General features: G+C 39.9%; 1 protein-coding gene across 4 annotated transcripts in view; it reads right to left on the bottom strand.

Moving 5' to 3' along the window:
* The window catches only part of TBC1D32 (TBC1 domain family member 32), a 111,693-nt gene extending 97,348 nt beyond the window's left edge, over positions 1 to 14,345 (bottom strand). For 2 of the 4 annotated variants that reach the window (XR_016281757.1, XR_016281758.1), the window contains exons 1-11: positions 14,024 to 14,345; positions 10,867 to 11,021; positions 9,237 to 9,398; positions 8,115 to 8,292; positions 6,320 to 6,391; positions 5,209 to 5,334; positions 4,146 to 4,224; positions 3,953 to 4,056; positions 3,791 to 3,852; positions 3,160 to 3,304; positions 770 to 829 (exon numbers count right to left, since the gene is read on the bottom strand). Coding sequence is in view for 2 of the 4 variants with exons in the window: in XM_089530485.1 (XP_089386611.1) it covers positions 770 to 829; positions 3,160 to 3,304; positions 3,791 to 3,852; positions 3,953 to 4,056; positions 4,146 to 4,224; positions 5,209 to 5,334; positions 6,320 to 6,391; positions 8,115 to 8,292; positions 9,237 to 9,398; positions 10,867 to 11,021 (1,143 nt within the window). In the remaining 2 variants the exon portion in view is untranslated. The remainder of the gene's footprint in view (positions 1 to 769; positions 830 to 3,159; positions 3,305 to 3,790; positions 3,853 to 3,952; positions 4,057 to 4,145; positions 4,225 to 5,208; positions 5,335 to 6,319; positions 6,392 to 8,114; positions 8,293 to 9,236; positions 9,399 to 10,866; positions 11,022 to 14,023) is intronic. The other 2 variants (XM_089530485.1, XM_089530486.1) reach the window with 2 other exon arrangements.
* Positions 14,346 to 17,901: the final 3,556 nt, after the last annotated feature.

Here is a 17,901-nt window from a genome sequence, read left to right as displayed (position 1 = left end):
CAGCAACACTCACGGCCTGGTGTGCACACACCCCGCCCCCTTTGCTGCAGCCAACTGACCTTTTGTGCGCCCACTGGCTGCTGTGGAGGCGGTAGGGCATGCACATGTCGGGTCCCGAACTGGGAAAGAGAATCCTGATGGCTGCTGGGACCGATTACAAGCACCAGTGACCCAGGCTCCAATTAAAGTCCCCAGCGCCGGGAAGAAGATCTCGATAGGGGAGGGAGGGAGGGAGGGAGGGAGGGGAGAGAATTTCACAAATAGTTAAGTCCCATGATGCCACTGGGGACAATGGGACTTGGAGATCTGCAAAACGTATCCCCCACGAATCTGGAGGGACCACTTTATAGTCTTTAAGGAACAGACTGGTACTAAAATCTATTAAGAATACTAGTTTTTTGCAACTTATTCTTTGGCCTGACACAGACAGCCAAAATAAAGCTGCTTCGAGTCACTTTGCAAGTACGCTATTTAAATGATGCATGCATCCTAAGAGTCCAGAAGCCACGCCAAAGCCACGATCCAGTCCTAAGGACTGGAGTGCAGCTTTGGTGCAGCTTCCAGACTCTTAGGACGCGTGCATCATTGAAACACCATACCTCCAAAGTGACTCGAAGCAGCTTTATTTTGGCTGTCTGTATAGGGCCTTAGTTTCTCGTTTCTTAGTTAACTCTGAGCCTTATTAATATCAGTAATAAAAAGCCCCACAAGCAATGTCCCCAAGAACTGAATAAATACATTCTAAAATTAATCTAAAAGCCAGACTTACCAAAGATTTATATTTCTTTTCAAGCAGCCTTAACACCACCGTTCTGCTGTAATAAGCATGCTAAAATTACAAAACAAAAACACAGAACCATCAACACTCGCTTTTTTAAAACAAAATCTTACCCATAAGTTTTTAATGATTATAAGAGAAATTTAAAAAGCATAACATAAACTAATGATGGGATGTGTTAGTGTAATTCTTTATTCTATTTCAATACACCATCAGAAAAAAGATCCATTTTAATACAAAAAACTGTAATTTTCTTTGAGGAACTTAGACTAATATATACTGCACAACTGCATAGACTCTACATTATGAAATCCTTAATATTCGAGCTTAAGACTTGTGTTCCGATGATAACAAAGACAAAATCCTAACAATGAACCCAGTTTAACAATAAGCCATGCCCAGACTTTGCTAATTTAAAAGCAAAAGAGCACTCCAAATATAGTTCAAATTCTCAGAAAAATCTCTATGCTGCTATTTTCTTCCATTTCTATTTCTTGTTATTGCTAAGGAAAACTCAACCAACCCTCTACAGTATTCTGAAAATGTTTGGTTGGATTAAAACAGAAAAAAACTTCTCATAGTGGGAAAGACTCCTTCCGTCAACTTAGGAAAATTTTGGTCCAGTGGTCCAACAAGGAAGGAGGATTTTTTTTTTTTTTACTAATTCTGCCCTTCTATCTACAGTCCCATATCTCTTCAAACAAAAACAACTATATGACATCTAATCAGTACAGTCAATTTATCACTTTCATAAAGGGACAATCTACATGTTTAGTAAATGTAATGATCCATTTCTTGGAGACAGACCAAGTTACATTACTGGCAGCTTGGAGCAACCCCCAGACTTTCCAGCACCGGTCACTCCCTGTTCAGCACGGGACCACAACAGTCACACACTGCATTCCTGAGGCCATCTGCCATGGCAGTCACAACAGACCACTAGGAAGGAGCACTTTTTTGTACTCCTCTTGTGGCCAGGTTTGGGCTGCCTTAGGCGACTGCAGTACACTTTCAGCACACCCTCAGATTTGCCTGAAGGCAGCACTTTTGGCCTATCTGTTTCAGTCCTCATAATATGGATAACACAATTAGTTGCTATCTCCCTATCTAAGGGCCTTGGTGCTATGTCAATCATGCTCCTGGATGTTGTGTGCTTACAATAATGTTCAAAACTCACACAATGCTAATTTAGTCTGACATTTCAGAATTCATGGCTTGATTTTTTATTTTTTATTTTTATTTTTTTTTGGTGTTTGATTTAAAGCTTCATTTATGATTGTGGACTGTGGTCCTCCTCAGCACAACAGCATGTTAATTCAGGCTTACAAAAACAAGCAAAAAAGAGTTGCTAATAGGAAAGGATCAAACCTCCCACCTACATCTGTCTTCCAGCAGCCTAAATATTCCAGTGGAGACTACATACTGAGCTAATATGGCTGCACAGGTACAAAGACTCATGACAAACCAAAAAAATCCATGTCTTTTCTTCCATATAATATAGAATTAAGAGTTAGAAAGTACTGTAAAGGTAATCTAATCCAATTCCCAGCTAATGCTAGAATCCACAACTAAAGTACCCCTGGACAAATGGATGTGTGACCAACCACTCTTTATAAATCTCCAACAAAGGGGAGGCCATCATTTCCAAGTCAGTCCATTCCACTGTCAAAGACCTCTTACCATTAGAAAGTTCTTCCTGATTTTTAACTAATTTAATCTTGCAATTCAGATTCACTGGCTTGGGTCAAACTATCTGAAGTAGCAAAAAACAAACTTGTTCAATCTTGCATATGATAGTCCTTCAATTATTTGAAAACAGCTATCACATCACTTTTCAATTTTCCATTCCCCAAGCTAAACATGTCTAATTCCCATAGGCATTCCCTCCAAGCTAAACATATCTAATTCCCATAGACATTCCTAACCGGGCTTGGTGTCCAGACCTTTATTATCTTGGTTACTTTCTTCTAGACACATTCCAGCTTGTTGGCCTCCTTCTTAAACTGCATAATACTCCAGCCGAGGTCTGACCTAAGCAGAATGAAGCTGTAGTATTACTTTAACTACCTGGAAAGTCTCAATGACTTATCAATGTGTTGCTACTGAATAATGCTCCACAAATAATGGATGGCTTTCCCCAATTATCCCTGACTATTAGTAACTTCTGAAAGCTACGCTGGAAGAAGCAATGATGCGTGTGCTGCAGGCATGTGCCGCATTGTTTTTAATGGGGCTCCATCATACACGGTATTTCCCTTATGGGGGGGGGGGGTCCAGAACAGATCCCTCATGTAAGGGAAGGGTCCAATGTATATGCAAATAATAATCTTGAAGGACTAACAAAACAAACTGTATAAAACAAAACATATACATTTGCTTACCATCCATTTTTTAAACCACACAGCTCTGAGATCAACCAGAGCCAAGAAGTATACTGGATCCAAAGACTTTGGAGAAACAACATGGGCTAACTCATGTTTTACTGAGAGAAGTGATAGGGTACTCTCCATTATTTCTTCCATGTACCTAATTATGTTATAAAGAAAATGCTATGAAATAAAACGACAGTTGTTATAAAAGTCATTCATATTTAAAATTTTCTATCACTCAGAGATTCAGAAATCATTTGAATAGCAAGTTCAGAAAATAAATGTGCTTTTTACCTTTACTTGACTAAAAGTTAGTCACTTTTAAAAGACAATTGAGAAATTTACAACATGCAGAATACAATTTTGTGAATATGCTTATTGAGAAAGGGTGAATACATTGTGAAATTCATTGTGGATCTCATTTCCATAAGATTACATTTACCACAGCCTGAAATAGGCTCGTGACAGCTTGCACTGCAACAAGCAAGGGGGGGGTGGGTCACTAAATCAAAACATAAATATTTAGGGCACTGTAATTTATGGTTTATTCCATGATACTAATAATTAGTATGAATAATTTAGCATAATGAAATTGCAAGAGGCAGACAAAGGGAAACAGGATGATTGCAGAATTGTGACATACTTCTCTGGATGACGAATCCAAAAAGATGGGACCTCCCTCTGGTATTCATTTAGCAGACGTATCTATGAATAAGAAGATGACAGTGTGGTTTATTTTATTTAAATGCCTAATAGAAAAAAATCTGAAATGGGGATGGGGGACTTCAAGAAAGCCATTATGTACCTTTTTAAGTAAACGAATTACATCTGGGTTGCCTATGTCAATACCCATTGATATAGTAGGAACATAATTATCCTTAGAAAGAAAGTACAGCTCTAAGTACTTCGCTGTAAGGAAAAAAAAATAGCCAGTTTGTTTAAATAGCAAATTAAATAGCAGTCAGATTCAGAAAGTAAGCAAAATTTAACAAACTTACCTAAACTTGTATATAGTTCCCTCGTCATATTAAGTGAAGAGGAAGAAAATGTCTTGGCATAAAATTTCAAAACTCTGTCCTGTTAAAGTAAGAATTAGATCTAATTTGTGTAGTCTTATTTGTATGGTGGTCCTATTTGTGTAGACCAAATCTACACAATAATCAATATTCTAGGTTAGTCAACATGTTACATAGAACACCAGGGACATTCATCAATATCACACATTTCTCCCAAGGAGCTCAAAGTGATATACATAGTTCTCCCTTTCATCAAAATAACCCTATTAAGTAGGTTAGGCTAAGAGCTTATTGTTGGCCCAAACCCACTTAGTGAGCTTCACTACTATGAATTTAAATACTGTACTACTCCGTCCCATCCAGTGCCACTAACATATACCCTACAAGTGTGGCCTCCAGTTTTTCTGGTCTAAACTGAATATTTTTGAATGAGTAAAACTTATTGTGCCAACAAAAATATTATAGGTCACAGATGAAGCACTTGCTTTACTTACCCACACACACACACATCATTAAAGGGTCCATAACCAAATGCAATCATGTAATTTTTTTCTCAAACACATGAAGAAGCAACAGGCACTTTGATATCAGCAATGACAATATATACTTGTCAGATATAATTCCAAATCCCTAATCTACTTTGGTTTCTAAGAATCTGCTACAATCAGCCTTCTGTACTCCACTGCTCACTTGACCCATTGGGCCACAACACCCACTGTCTTCAATGAGCACAGCTCAAAGGAGTTTTAGTTCAAAATAAGAGACAACGGGTTGAGGAAGATTGCACACAGACATCATATTACTTTTCCATAGAGAAATGTTACTCAAGGAATCAGAACTCAGAAGACAGATGTTTCTTTTCTGAATGTGTTGGGGGGTGGGGTGTCAAAATACATTGGCCTACTTCTTTTCAAATTCTGAGAATAATCTTAACTATTTCTGAAAAACATTTGAAAGTTTGTATATGTTCAGAATGTATATCCTGCATAAATTAGAATAAAATGTTTCAATTTAGAGATGGTAGAAAAACAACAAGTTTCCTTACACTGAAATTCAAATCAGAATCTGAAAGTGCTGCTGCAAGATGTTTACGTAAATTAGCCCAGCTATCACAATTTAAAATATCAGATGGAGGTGCAGAACACAATGTTTGCATGGCTTCCTGGCGTACCTGCAACATGAAGGATAAAATGTGAGTGGAAAAAGCAGTACTGTCAAAATAGAGATTGCCTACAGAAAAGATTATAGCCGATAAGCAACTCATCATAAATGCACACAGACATAGACACAAATAGTGGATCAATGAAGAACCTCTAGCCTTCTCTCACCCTTTTCCTTTTTCAATTTTCTCTTTCCAACTGCCATAATATTCCCCCCCATCCTCCTCTAACCAAAGAATTGATCTTCCAATTCTAGATCACTAGACTTCCCTCTTCCCTCCTAAGTGTGCTCATAATACCCAACACATACTTCTCTCCTTTGCTCCACTTCCATTTCACTGCAGCAACTGTGCAGAACTGAGACCCTTGCTTTTGCTAGAAATGCTTCTTTCACCTTCCATCACACACACACACAGAGGACTATCTCTCTTTCTGCTAAGCCTGTTCATCAGAGCAAAACTGACCATTACAAGATCAGTCCAATATAAGAATGATTCCCAACAGAGGAAATACCACACATACTGAGATTTCTCAGGAACCCCATTTACATTGCTATTCCTTGTATAACATGGAGGTCTACTGCTAAAAACCAGGCAATTTTCCTGTCTACAGCAAAGAAGGTACACTGTCCATGTACACGGTCTCATGTACAATCCATGATCTCTCCAGTTTTGTTTGGTTTTTAAATAATAGTGGGCAATGGGAAGACATTTGGAGATGACCCTGCAGAACAACTATCAATTAAAGCAGACAAGAAAAAAGTCCTAGATTAAAAAAATTAATTCAGAACTAAAGAATTATTTTCTTTAGCTCACTTGATCCCACCTATTTATGGAATTTAAAAAAAACACAAAAAAATACTGATTTCACCATTTATTATATACTTTTCTACAATACTGTATTTCCATTTTCATAATAAATCTCGTTGGAATGAGGCATGGTTCATCCAAGCAAAATGAAGCAATTTTATCAAAAACGCTTGCTCTTTAGACTTACCTCCTTCGGTTGAGCAGGATCAAGCCTTTCTACAAGAAGTTGCAGCTGTTCTTGATTCATGAATGTATAACTCTGCAACACATTGTAAAATGCTAATTAAATCATTGTTGTCCTGGTTGCCTTCAAGTTGTTTCAGACGTATGACATCTCTATGGTCACAGGGTTTTTCGGGCAAGTTTCTTCATAGGGAGTTTGCCATTGCCATCCTCTGAGGCTGAGAGAGTGTGACTTAAATAAATACTACCACTAATAAAACAAAAATAATAGCTATGGTAATAAACCATTAGTAATATGGGTTTCACATTATTCTGAACTATTAAAGAGTATATTTTCATAATAAAGTTTAACAAGAAAAGTACCTCTTTACTGAGATAATAAACATTAGGTCATAATCTACTAAATGATTTGGCCAAAACAAAAAATGTACATGACATTTTGGAGAGACCTATGATTCCTTCTAGTAACAATTCAATTTTTCTAATACTCATGTAAACCACACCACCAATTTTCCAATATAAATTAATTTTTATTATTTGAGAAATGAACTATTGAAATGATGCTTAGCATTTAAATATGATTCATATCCAAAGCTCTGGGCAGGCATTCCCATTCAATTCCATAGTGGGAGTAGTCCTGTGCATACAGTGAATATATATGAATAGATCTCCCCTGTATGCTGCAGTTGATGAGAAACTCTTAATTGTGTGGAAATTTTTTGTGCGCCTCAGAGTTGTTATACTTCTAGGAAGTTCTCAAATACAGCTGCATGTATGTAGCTTTCAGTAACAATACAGATCCATAAAAACCAACAGACCTCTAGCCCTTGATCTAAATGAAATAGATTTTATTCATTGATTTTGCAGTAACATTTTAAAGAACATACAGCTTTGTGTCTCACAGCAACAAACAGCAGCTGAAGCTGAAAACACAAAAACCATCTAGGGCACTCCATTATCTCCAATACATTTAGATATGAAAGCTATTTCACTGGAATAACTTTATGATGGTAGGGAAAACGAAATCTAAATATGGGAGGGGGGGGGGGGTTCATAACAAAAAGCCAAAGTAGTTCCCATAATGTTCTGCCAGTTTTCCTCTTGCAATGCCACAGTTACAAGAGCAAAGTAATTAAGCCAACTCAGAAATACAATGTAAATTAAATGATATCAACATAACAGTTTAGGAGGTGATTTTTCTGTTGTTCTGGCAGTCTCACTGGTAGGAATCCTTTCCTGTAAAACCTGAAAGTAGAACCAAACTTTAAGGAAGATATTTGTTTGGAGACAATGTAGGATATCTGTCATCCATCCTTGAAACAACTGGGCTCTAGAAAACAAAACAGTGGTAATCCTGGCTACTAATTCTGGAGGTTGTAGCGCAAAAATTGTATTTCCCAACCTCTGATCATAGCAACACAACATAGAAATAATGGTGTTTTTATTCTGTCACCTGAACCACAGAAGATAGGAAATAAGTGAGGAAGATAAGGGGAGTGGTTCCATACAAAGAGAGGACCATCTAAAGAAGGACCCAAGCTACTCCTTCACATTTTATCTGCATCAATGCTTCTTCAGGCTATCTGATGCAGAGCACCTTTTTCCCCGTAATGTGTCAGGGACTAGTATATTTTATTCTTTTCTAGAAACTTGCCACAGACTGGCAAATAATGAATCATAAACCAGAACTAGCGCATGGACTACCACTGTGACTTGCACTGACCTACAAGATGTGCAAATATTTGGATATTCTTAAACACACGCAAACACAGATACACACCTTATAGAACAATTCCTACCTGATTAAAGGAAGAATCACTATCAGAACAGTTATCTGTATAGTAACTACTTTGTTGTTCTGTTTTCATTTTTCTTTGCATCTCCTTGTAGCGCATCTGATCTTCTTCAAATTTGTTAATCAGAGATTCCACCACAACCATCATGACATTTTTCAGAGAATGCATCATTTCTCTGTATCTTCAAAATGAACAAAAAGCATGGAATAAAATTCTCAAATCACATTATCCACAGAGTGCTATCCTACAGATATTAGCCTATAAACCATGAGTTTGTTTTTGTTCTGTTCTGCTTTGGAAACTATGTCCTGGGACTGTAAACAAGGATGGGAAGATTATTTCTGAATTTGCCATCTGCAGATTTCAGCATCCAAGGAGAAAAGGAAGAAGGGGCTGCTTTAAACCAGAACCCGGATCCCAGTAATTGCCTCCAGTCTGGGTTTTTATGGAGCCCTAGTGGCCAATGGGCACACTGTACATTATTTTAAAGACAGTTCATAAAATGTTCTTGAAATGCACTCAAATGCTGAAGTGCATTTTTTTCAAACAGTTTCTCAAACTCATGCTTATTATTTAAATCTACCTAAATTTGTTTTAAATAGAATGAATTTCCCAACCTCTCTACCACCATTTACACAATGCAACTGTGGCTGCAATCTTATTTTCATTTCTCTACAGTAAGACTTACTGAACTCAAAGGGACTTACTTAAGAGCTGAAGATTGAAAGCTTAATGGGCTGGAACTCTATTTATCCAATAGTACCTAATACACTTGTTTGAACTAAGTAACACAAGTGCTTTATTGGGGGGGGGGGGGCAAAATAGGAATCTTGGGACATGATAGAGAAATGTAAGACACACATTTATTTAATTTTGAAAACCAACATACATTATGCACATCGCACCATAAGCAGTTTCTTTTTCAAATATTTAAAATGAACAGTGAACTGATAAGCAAGAGTTATCAATTAAGTCAGAGAAAAACTAAATCAGTTTTTAAACAGCAATGATAAGGATTTCAGGACAGTATGAGGACCTTAAAAATCAAAAGTAAGAAACAGCAGTTGATCAAACCATTTTCTTTTTTAAGAAAGTTTTATTTTAAAAAATGTGCACATTACTTACTCTTTTGATTCTCGAGTCTTTTTAGTAACATGTTGTACAAGTGTGTCATAGCCAGATCCTTCACCCTGATTTTGTGCTGAAGTACACTTCTCAGTTTCTTCTTCTATAACAGAGCCTAGATTTTTACTAATATATTGTCTGAGATATTTCACAAATTCATAACTATAAGAAAAATTAAATTGTAACATATTATTACATTTTATTTCTAATTGAGAGTTCAAGAGTAAACTTTTGGAGGTAAAGGGAATTAGACCTGAGATTTTAGATCACCTGCATAGTTACATAACTAAGTAGCATCTCCTGGCCCAAATCCCCTAATCCAAACTGACCAGGCAGTAGCTGCTGTGAGCACTAGGAATCTGCCCTCCCATTGATCGTGACTCAGCAAACTGACATTTCCATACCCTACCGTAAGCAATCTCCAGTGTGACAGTCAGAAGCAAGATTCATGTCATAATTCCTTCTTGCACCAGAGACCACTTGCAGGAGGTAGTACAAATGTCAGTCTGCTAAAAACGGACTGCTGTTGTTCGCAGCAGCTGCTGCCTGGTAATTCTGGTTTGGGAAAGTCAGGTCAGGAGATGCTACTTAGCTACATAACTACAGGCCCAAAGAGACAGGCCAAAATAAAGCTGCTTCAGGTCACTTTGGAGGTATGCTGTTTAAATGATGAATACATGCTAAGAGGCCAGAAGCCGCACCAAAGCCACACTTCAGTTCTAAGGACTGGAATGCAGCTTTGGGCCTCTTACGATGCATGCGTCATTTAAACAGCACACCTCCAAAGTGACCCAAAGCAGCTTTATTTTGGCCCATCTGTTTGGGCCCTAAGTAGTTTATCTAGAATCTCAGCCTTAATTCCCTTTATCTCTGAAAGTTTACTGTTGAACTCATATCTGTTTAATCTTTCATCTTTCATTTAATCTTTCATGAAGTTTTTACAGAATTCATTGAATAATATAGCAGTGGCCTAGTGAAATAAGTCAGCACTGAGAGACTTTAACAAGCCTTACATATTCCATGTACTATTGAATATGTAGGGATTGTGAATAGGTATCAATCATGGATCCATAACTCTAGGTTCATTCATAACTGTGACTCTGACTCTGAGACTAGATTTTTAATTCCTATTGAAATTTAACAAAGTTTATAGTCTATTTGCCAATTATAATTTTGAGGAAAAAAATTCATTAATTCAAAATGAAGCCATCAAATACACAATCTTACTATTAAACATCACAAAACTCTGATATACAAAAAGAAAATACCAGTGCATTCCTGTGTCATGCTAAAGTAGCTTTCATCTAATCACTTACCTACAGGATTGATGCAACCAGTAATATTTTCTACTTATAACATATAAGGAAGAATAGGTGGAGGTGGATGGGCAAATATTTTTGTGGGTTGTCAATTTCCTTTTACGTCTATTAAATTACACCATTTCATTTGTAAAATTAAATGATTTAAAACGTTCAGCTGTACTAGCAATGTTCTGAGTGCTGAATAGCAAACATGTTGTTAACAACCTCATTTACAACTAGACATATAGAGGAATAATTTACCTTTATGGATCAACAGTCACCACTCAGTTCTTTCATTTATAACAATAAAGGAAAGGTAAAAAAATTACTTGTGAAAATTTTCATCTGTTTCCTCCAGATGCAACAAAATCTCTTCTGCACACTCTACTGATGGTGCTCCTGTGATTTTCTCTTTCACACTCTGCAGTAATTGTCTGAGCATAGATTGCAAAGAGACTTCATCTTCACTTGTAAAATGAGACATCTGTAGAAAGAAATAAAAATAAAAGTAACAGAATCCAATGTATTGGCTAGTTAGAAAATGGTAAACCATCTCTGAATATTCCTTGCCTAAGAAAACCCTATGTAATTAAGTTGACAGGTTACTTGAATACCCCATAGTTTTGGAGATAAAAGAATAGTAAAAATAATGTCTCAGATGTTGGGAAGAATCCACAGGGCTGGTTTGGATAGTAAAATGAAGTCAGGGTGGGCAATTTTCCAGTACAGAGGGACTGCACTGGAAGCTCTCGCCAAACGCCTCCACTTCCATCAAGATTTGCACTGCTGTGCCTGACACCAAAATTCAATAGCAATAGTGACACAGCTCTGCCATGAAGGAGAATAGCAGAGTGTCTTTTTGCAGACAGGTAAGGCAAATTATATATTTCACTTCAAGGAGTTTCTGCTGCATTGCCAAATGTTACAGTTTACTTTTATGATTATGGCATGATATTGCTTCATGGCTTGTGATGAAGGACCACTGCGTCACATTTCCACTCTGGCAGCTTTTAAGAAAGCACTTGACGGATCTCTTCCGGCAGGCCTTTCCAACTTAGTTACCCTCCCCAGATATAGAGATATTTGTCCCCTCATCTGTCTATTTCCCCCGCCAATGTTTCTGCCTATTTTTTGTTTGTTCAATGTTTTTAATGTTTTGTATGTTTTAATATTATTACTGTTTAATTCTGTTTTAGTATGGGGAATGGGGGGGTGGTAGGTCTAGGGTTTGATTTTTTAACTCTATTGTAATTTGTTGTATTTTATTGTTGTAACCCGCCCGGATTCTTCGTGATTGGGTGGGCTAGAAATAAATCTATTATTATTATTATTATAACATACATAATAAATGTTCAAAAACACAACCACATATACACACACTTTCTCCCTCTCCCCCTCTCTCTCACACATATTTATAATATGAAAGTATTTACCAAGTACTGCTATCCACAGTCTTAAAACACCCGCCGTCCAGAAGACTTTTGAACAACCCAAACAACTAATACTAAACAATACAACAAGATGAAACAGTTTACCATGGGCAGGACAACTGACGTGTTTTTACAAAGCTCTGTCAAATTTACTACAAAGGCAAAGCAGGCTATACAATAAGAAATCCTATTATAAACACCCATCAGTAAGATTTTTTTAAACCATGCTGAGCTGTCAGTGAGACAAAAACGTATCTCTGGGGAAACTATACCATGAGCAATGGGAGTGATGGTAAGAGGCATCCAGCATCATACACACACTCCCCTGGCACACATGGGTTCTCAGATATTTGCCAATCATAACTGCTGACTATATTTTTGTATCAGAAGCACCAAGTGTTATTATAAAAAGGGGGGGGGGGGCTGTAAAAAAGGCCAGAGTGTGCAATGATCCCACAAGTCATATGCTGCCTACCCTGCACTACATGAGCAGTTTAGCCTGCCTGCAAAAGATATCCTCCCCATCATGCCATCTTTACTAAGGACTGAAACAACATGCAGGCATCTGACTAACATCTCCAATTGTTTTGTTTTGTTTTCTCTCCTGTTTAGTTTGTAACATTTAGCCTGATGAAGAAGCCCATGGCGCTTCGAAAGCTTGCAACAAGTATATTGTGCATTTCGGTTGGCCAATAAAAGGTATCACTGAAGGATTTTTGTTTGTATCTGTTAAATGGCCAACACTAGGAGACACCAAACCAAGCATTTCTGAAAAGGTGGCCTGTTTTGCTTTTAAAGCATCAGTTATAAGGAGAAAGCTTTGTAAAAATGATGCTTGGGTTTCAAGATAGATTCAAACCCCAACTATTTTTGAATATCCTCTGTTTTGCAAATCAGTGCTGTATAATTTTAGTGTATCTGGTCCTTATGTCTATTAAGATTCATCTGAGCCCTCAAGGTTTGTTTTTTTTAAGACGATTTTAACTTTGTAACGCAATGTATTATTTGTACAATATATCTGATGTTTATATTTTATGCTTTACGTGGATTACATTTTGTAATGGCATATGCTATACAAATAAACTTACTTACTACCACAGATGGCCAACACAGCTACTCCTGAATGTTTTCATACAAACTATGGCTAACCTTAATAGTTAATGGACACAAGTTTTAAATTCAATTATTTGATTTAATTAGTTAATTTTTGCTAATTAATTTAAAGCTTTAGTTTCTAGGGCATAACATTGGATTTTTTAAGAAAACGTATAAAGGTTTTCGCTCTTGATATTAGGGTCACATTTTTGGGGCTCTTTTGGTCCTTTTAAAGTTGCCTGTTCCAGTCTTGGGAATTTTCTTCCTTGGATGGACCTAGAGATGATGGAGCTTGGTTCAGAGGAGGTTTGCCATTGCCTTTTCCTGAGGAGGCTGAGAGAGTGTGACTTGCCCAAGGTCTCCCAGTGGGTTTCATGGCTGAGGCGTGGTAAAGACTGCCCAAAAAGGGCGCCCTGCCGGCGGCCTAATTTCCTCCGGAGGGAAGCCGCAGCCACCCAGCCCAACCCCATTCTGCCATGCAGGAACTCTCAACCAAAGCATCCCCATTGACAGATGGCCATCCAGCCTCTGTTTAAAGACTTCTAAGGAAGGAGACCCCACCACACTCCATGCAGGAAGTGTGTTCCGCTGTTGGCACCTCACCAAACTACAAATCCCAGGATTCTGTAGGATGGAGCCAGGGTCTGCAGTGTGTAGACAGACACACCCAAAACAAAACAACCAGAGAGGCCAATGGGGCAGGTTTCCGATGAAATTGTGGCCATTGAAACTGATGATTCAAAACTGCTTTAATGCTAGGGAATTCTGGGAACTGTAGTTTTGTGAGACAGCTTTCTCTGTCAGAGAGAGCTCTGGGGCCCACAATAAACTACAAATCCCAGGATTCCCTAACTAACAGCACTGAGCCAGGGCAGATAAAGCGCTCTCAAACTGGGCCCTTTCTGCCAGGTGTGTTTTGGACCAAGGAAACCACGTCCCTCCAAGGGTCCCAGGAGCTTACCTTGGGGCGAAGAGGCTGCTTTGCCCCCTTTTCATGGAGGGCGACGTCTTCCAACCTGGGAAGGGGGAAAACGAGCGCAGTGTCGCCTTGTGGGTCGCGGGAGAGAGGAGGGAGACCCCCGGCGCCAAAAAGACGAGGAAAGGGCGAGCGAGAAGCCCCTTCGGGCGAGGAGCCTTCTTGTTGACCTCGGGGTGCGGCCCTTAGCAACCGCCCTGCGAAGCCTGGCTAGCGGTAGCGACTCCCTAGCAACGACGCAGCGGCTGGGCTACGTCGCGCAGAGCATGTCGGGAGAATGAAGGGGGGAAGAGGGACAGGGAGGGATAGAAGGGGAGGGGCAGGAGGAGGAGGCTTCCCGTCCTCCCAGCCTTGTACATGTTGTCCTTATGGAGTGAGTGAAGTGCCTTGGAAAGCCCCAAAGGGCTGCATGATGTCCCCAGTCTCTGGAATGCCAGGCCCTTTGCTCAGTACACGTTTCACAACTCAGAAATAAAAAGATACATGAAATAAAACCAAATGCAACACACAAAATTATCACACTCACAGCTGAGGGTACTGTATTGTAGCACTAGAGATTGCTTTGGCACGGCTTTAACTCTTTTCTGGCGGAAGGCTATGGAATTCTGGGAGTTGGACAACAAACTCCAACTCCCAGAATTACATAGCCTTCCGCCAGAAAAGAGTTAAAGCCGTGCCAAACCGGCTTATTTCTCCAGTGCGGATGCAGCCTTTGGGGCTGCTGCCACTCTGCAGCATTGATGCAGTTTGATACCGCTTTTAACTGTCCTGGTTCCATCCTATGGCACCCAGGGATTTGTTGTTTGTTGCGGCACTAGGGCGCTCTGAAGGAGAAGACTCAAAACTACGCGTCTCAGGATTCCATAGCATTGAGCCCTGGCAGTTAAAAGTGGTGTCAAATCTTTAGTCCCACAACCTTGTTTGTGGGAACAGCAGGGTTAGGAAGTGCATACTTTGTTTGAAGAGTTGTGGCTGCATTCGCACTGCAGCAATAATCCAGTTTGACACCGCTTTAACTGCCATGGCTCAAGGCTATGAAATTCTGGGAAATAATAATAATGATAATAAAATTTATTTGTATCCCGCCTCTCTGTGTAACACAACCGGAGCAGCTTACACGCCAAAACATACAAAACCGTATCCCAATATCCCCCCCCCCAAAAAAAATACAATTAAACAATTCAAAATTTTAAAACATACTTTAAAATAACAAACAAATCAAGAGTGGCTCTGGCAGAAGTCAGGGGTATAACAGGTTCAACTTTTTGCAGTCTGTTGTGGGCTGGGGCCACAATAAACTACAGTTCCCAGAATTCCATAGTTCTGAGCCATGGCATTTAAAGTGGTCTCAAAGGCGATTATTGCTGCAGTGGGGATGTAGCCTGTGCAACCGCTCTAGATCGTTTCTGGATTGCAACTGTCATAATTTGTTAATATGATTTTATAAGCTTGTTAAAGTAAACAGGTTAAATTTAAAGAAACAGCAATATAAACTAAAAGAGAAAGAGCTTATCACACAGACCCTTATAGTGGGCAAAAGGTTCCTCGAGCATTCCTGAAGCACGAAGGTGTGATAGCGTGTCACGCTTCTGAAACGTCATTGAAGAGGCCATTATTAAAAAAAATGGCTGCTCCACGACACGAACACTTCATCAATGGGAAAGAAGTGGGATGCCACAAGGACATTTTAGAAGCATGACACACTATCACACCTTCGCACTTAGGGTTGCCATAGGTCCGGACCTCCAAACCGGGACAAATGTAGGACAACAGTTTCAAATGTAGGACACAATTTTTGTGCCCTACATTTGAATAGGAGCCCCAGACCTGGGCCCTGCCCTCGCTGCTGTGGCGACGGGGGCGGGGCTAAGGCGGGGAGGGAATACTCCTCCCAGGGAGGCTTGCCCTCCCGGCCTTTGCCCCGCCCTCGCTACTGTGGCGACGGGGGCGGGGCTAAGGCAGGGAGGGAATACTCTTCCCAGGGAGGCTTGCCCTCCTGGCCTTCGCCCCGCCCTCGCTGTTGTGGTGACGGGGGCGGGGCTAAGGCAGGGAGGGAATACTCTTCCCAGGGAGGCTTGCCCTCCCGGCCTTCGCCCCGCCCTCGCTGCTGTGGCGACGGGGGCAGGGCTAAGGCGGGGAGGGAATACTTCCCTCAGCCTGGGGGTGGGCGAAATCCCAGGGGCGGGGCCAAACCGGGGCGGGACCGTGCGGCCCCGCCCAAAACCGGGAAAGTCCCGCCCACCAGCGGGATATGGCAACCCTATTCGCACTACAGGGACACTTCAGGAACCTGTTGCCAATGTTTGACCGATGGTAAGTGCCTCCGTGTGATAATCCCCATAGTGACCCTGTGGATGAGACATTTCCAAGGCTCCCTGTCCTCAGTGGGTTTGCTCAAGTCCTGCAGACTCAGGCCTATGGCCTCTCTGGTTGAGTCTAACAGTCTGGCATGTAATCTTCCTCTACTTCATTCTACCTTTCCTAGCATTACTGTCTTTTCTACTGAGGTGTATCGTCTCATGATGTGCCCAAAGTACGACAACTTCAGTTTAGTCATTCTGGTTTCCAGGGAGAGTTCAGGCTTGATCTGTTCTAGGATCCAGTTTGAAGTTGAAGGCTTTCATGGCCAGTATCCATAGTTTTTTGTGAGTTTTTCAGGCTATGTGGCCATGTTTTAGAAGAGTTTGTTCCTGACGTTTTGCCATCATCTGTGGCTGGCACCTTCAGAGAATGTTGGCATGGAAATGAGTGGGAGATAGATAGTACACAAAGTATACTTGTTTGGACGAATTGCACAGGACACGTCATGGATGCGTTCCTGTGTGGGCGGGGCCACGCAATCATGGCGGCGCCCACACACGCTAGGGTTATTCCCTGGTGGTATCCAATTCAAGTACTAACCAAGACCAATCCTGCCCATCTTCTAAAATCCAACAAGATCAGATATGGCCAGGGTGATATAGTAGTGAAAAAGTATAGTTTACCTGCCCACTGTTGTGAGCAGTGTGTGTTTGTGTACATGCCTTCAAGTTGCCAGTTGACTTATGGAGACCCCATTAATTACATATTGTTTTCTTAGGCAAGGAATACTCAGAGGTGGTTTTGCCAATTCCTTCCTACAGAACTTGGTATTCGTTGGCTGCTAACCAGGGCTGACATTAAAAACAAGACCGGGGCAGACAAATTAATGGGTCCTAGAACAAATCAAGCCTGAACTCTCCCTATCTGACCCTGCTTAGCTTCAAAGATCAGATGGAATTCTCTCTGTTTATGGAGTTTCACTTCTGAAGTAGAACTTTTCAATGTCATTGTCCTATTGGTTATGTCAGAACAACTTATTTACTTCTACTGTTTAGCAGTCTTTTTGGTTCATATAATTGCATTGTCATGATTTTGAAGGTATTGTAACAGTATTTCAGGTGTCTCCGAACCGTTCTAAAGGTTTCTCTACTTCAATAGGCTTTGTATAAATAAGTGCTAGGATCCTGAAATGTTAAACACATGCAAACCCACCATTGTTAGAAATATGTTAAGTGTTTTCAATTAATCCCCCCCAAAATCCATTCTTTCTTATTATGAATGATAACAAGAAATGTGACAAAACACTGTTGCATCATAAATATTAACAGACAGAACATTTTTCAGCAGATGGCTGTTGTAAATAATATAGAAATGCATGACAGTACACATAACAGAGAATTATGATTATGAGCGTGTGATATAAATATAGCGAGAGAGCTCGGTATTAGGCAAAAATGCAAAAAAAATGATGTATTTACAGAGATTTTTCTAATTTTCATCTGCACAGAGGAAGTTAGAAGTATCTTCATTGCTTAGATTGTAGCTGTAATAAACTGATAGTA

This window comes from Sceloporus occidentalis, unplaced genomic scaffold (genome assembly GCF_023333645.1).
Source record: "Sceloporus occidentalis isolate IW3139 unplaced genomic scaffold, rSceOcc1.0.p SCAF_6, whole genome shotgun sequence".
NCBI lineage: Eukaryota > Metazoa > Chordata > Lepidosauria > Squamata > Phrynosomatidae > Sceloporus > Sceloporus occidentalis.
This window is presented reverse-complemented; position numbering and strand designations above follow the sequence as displayed.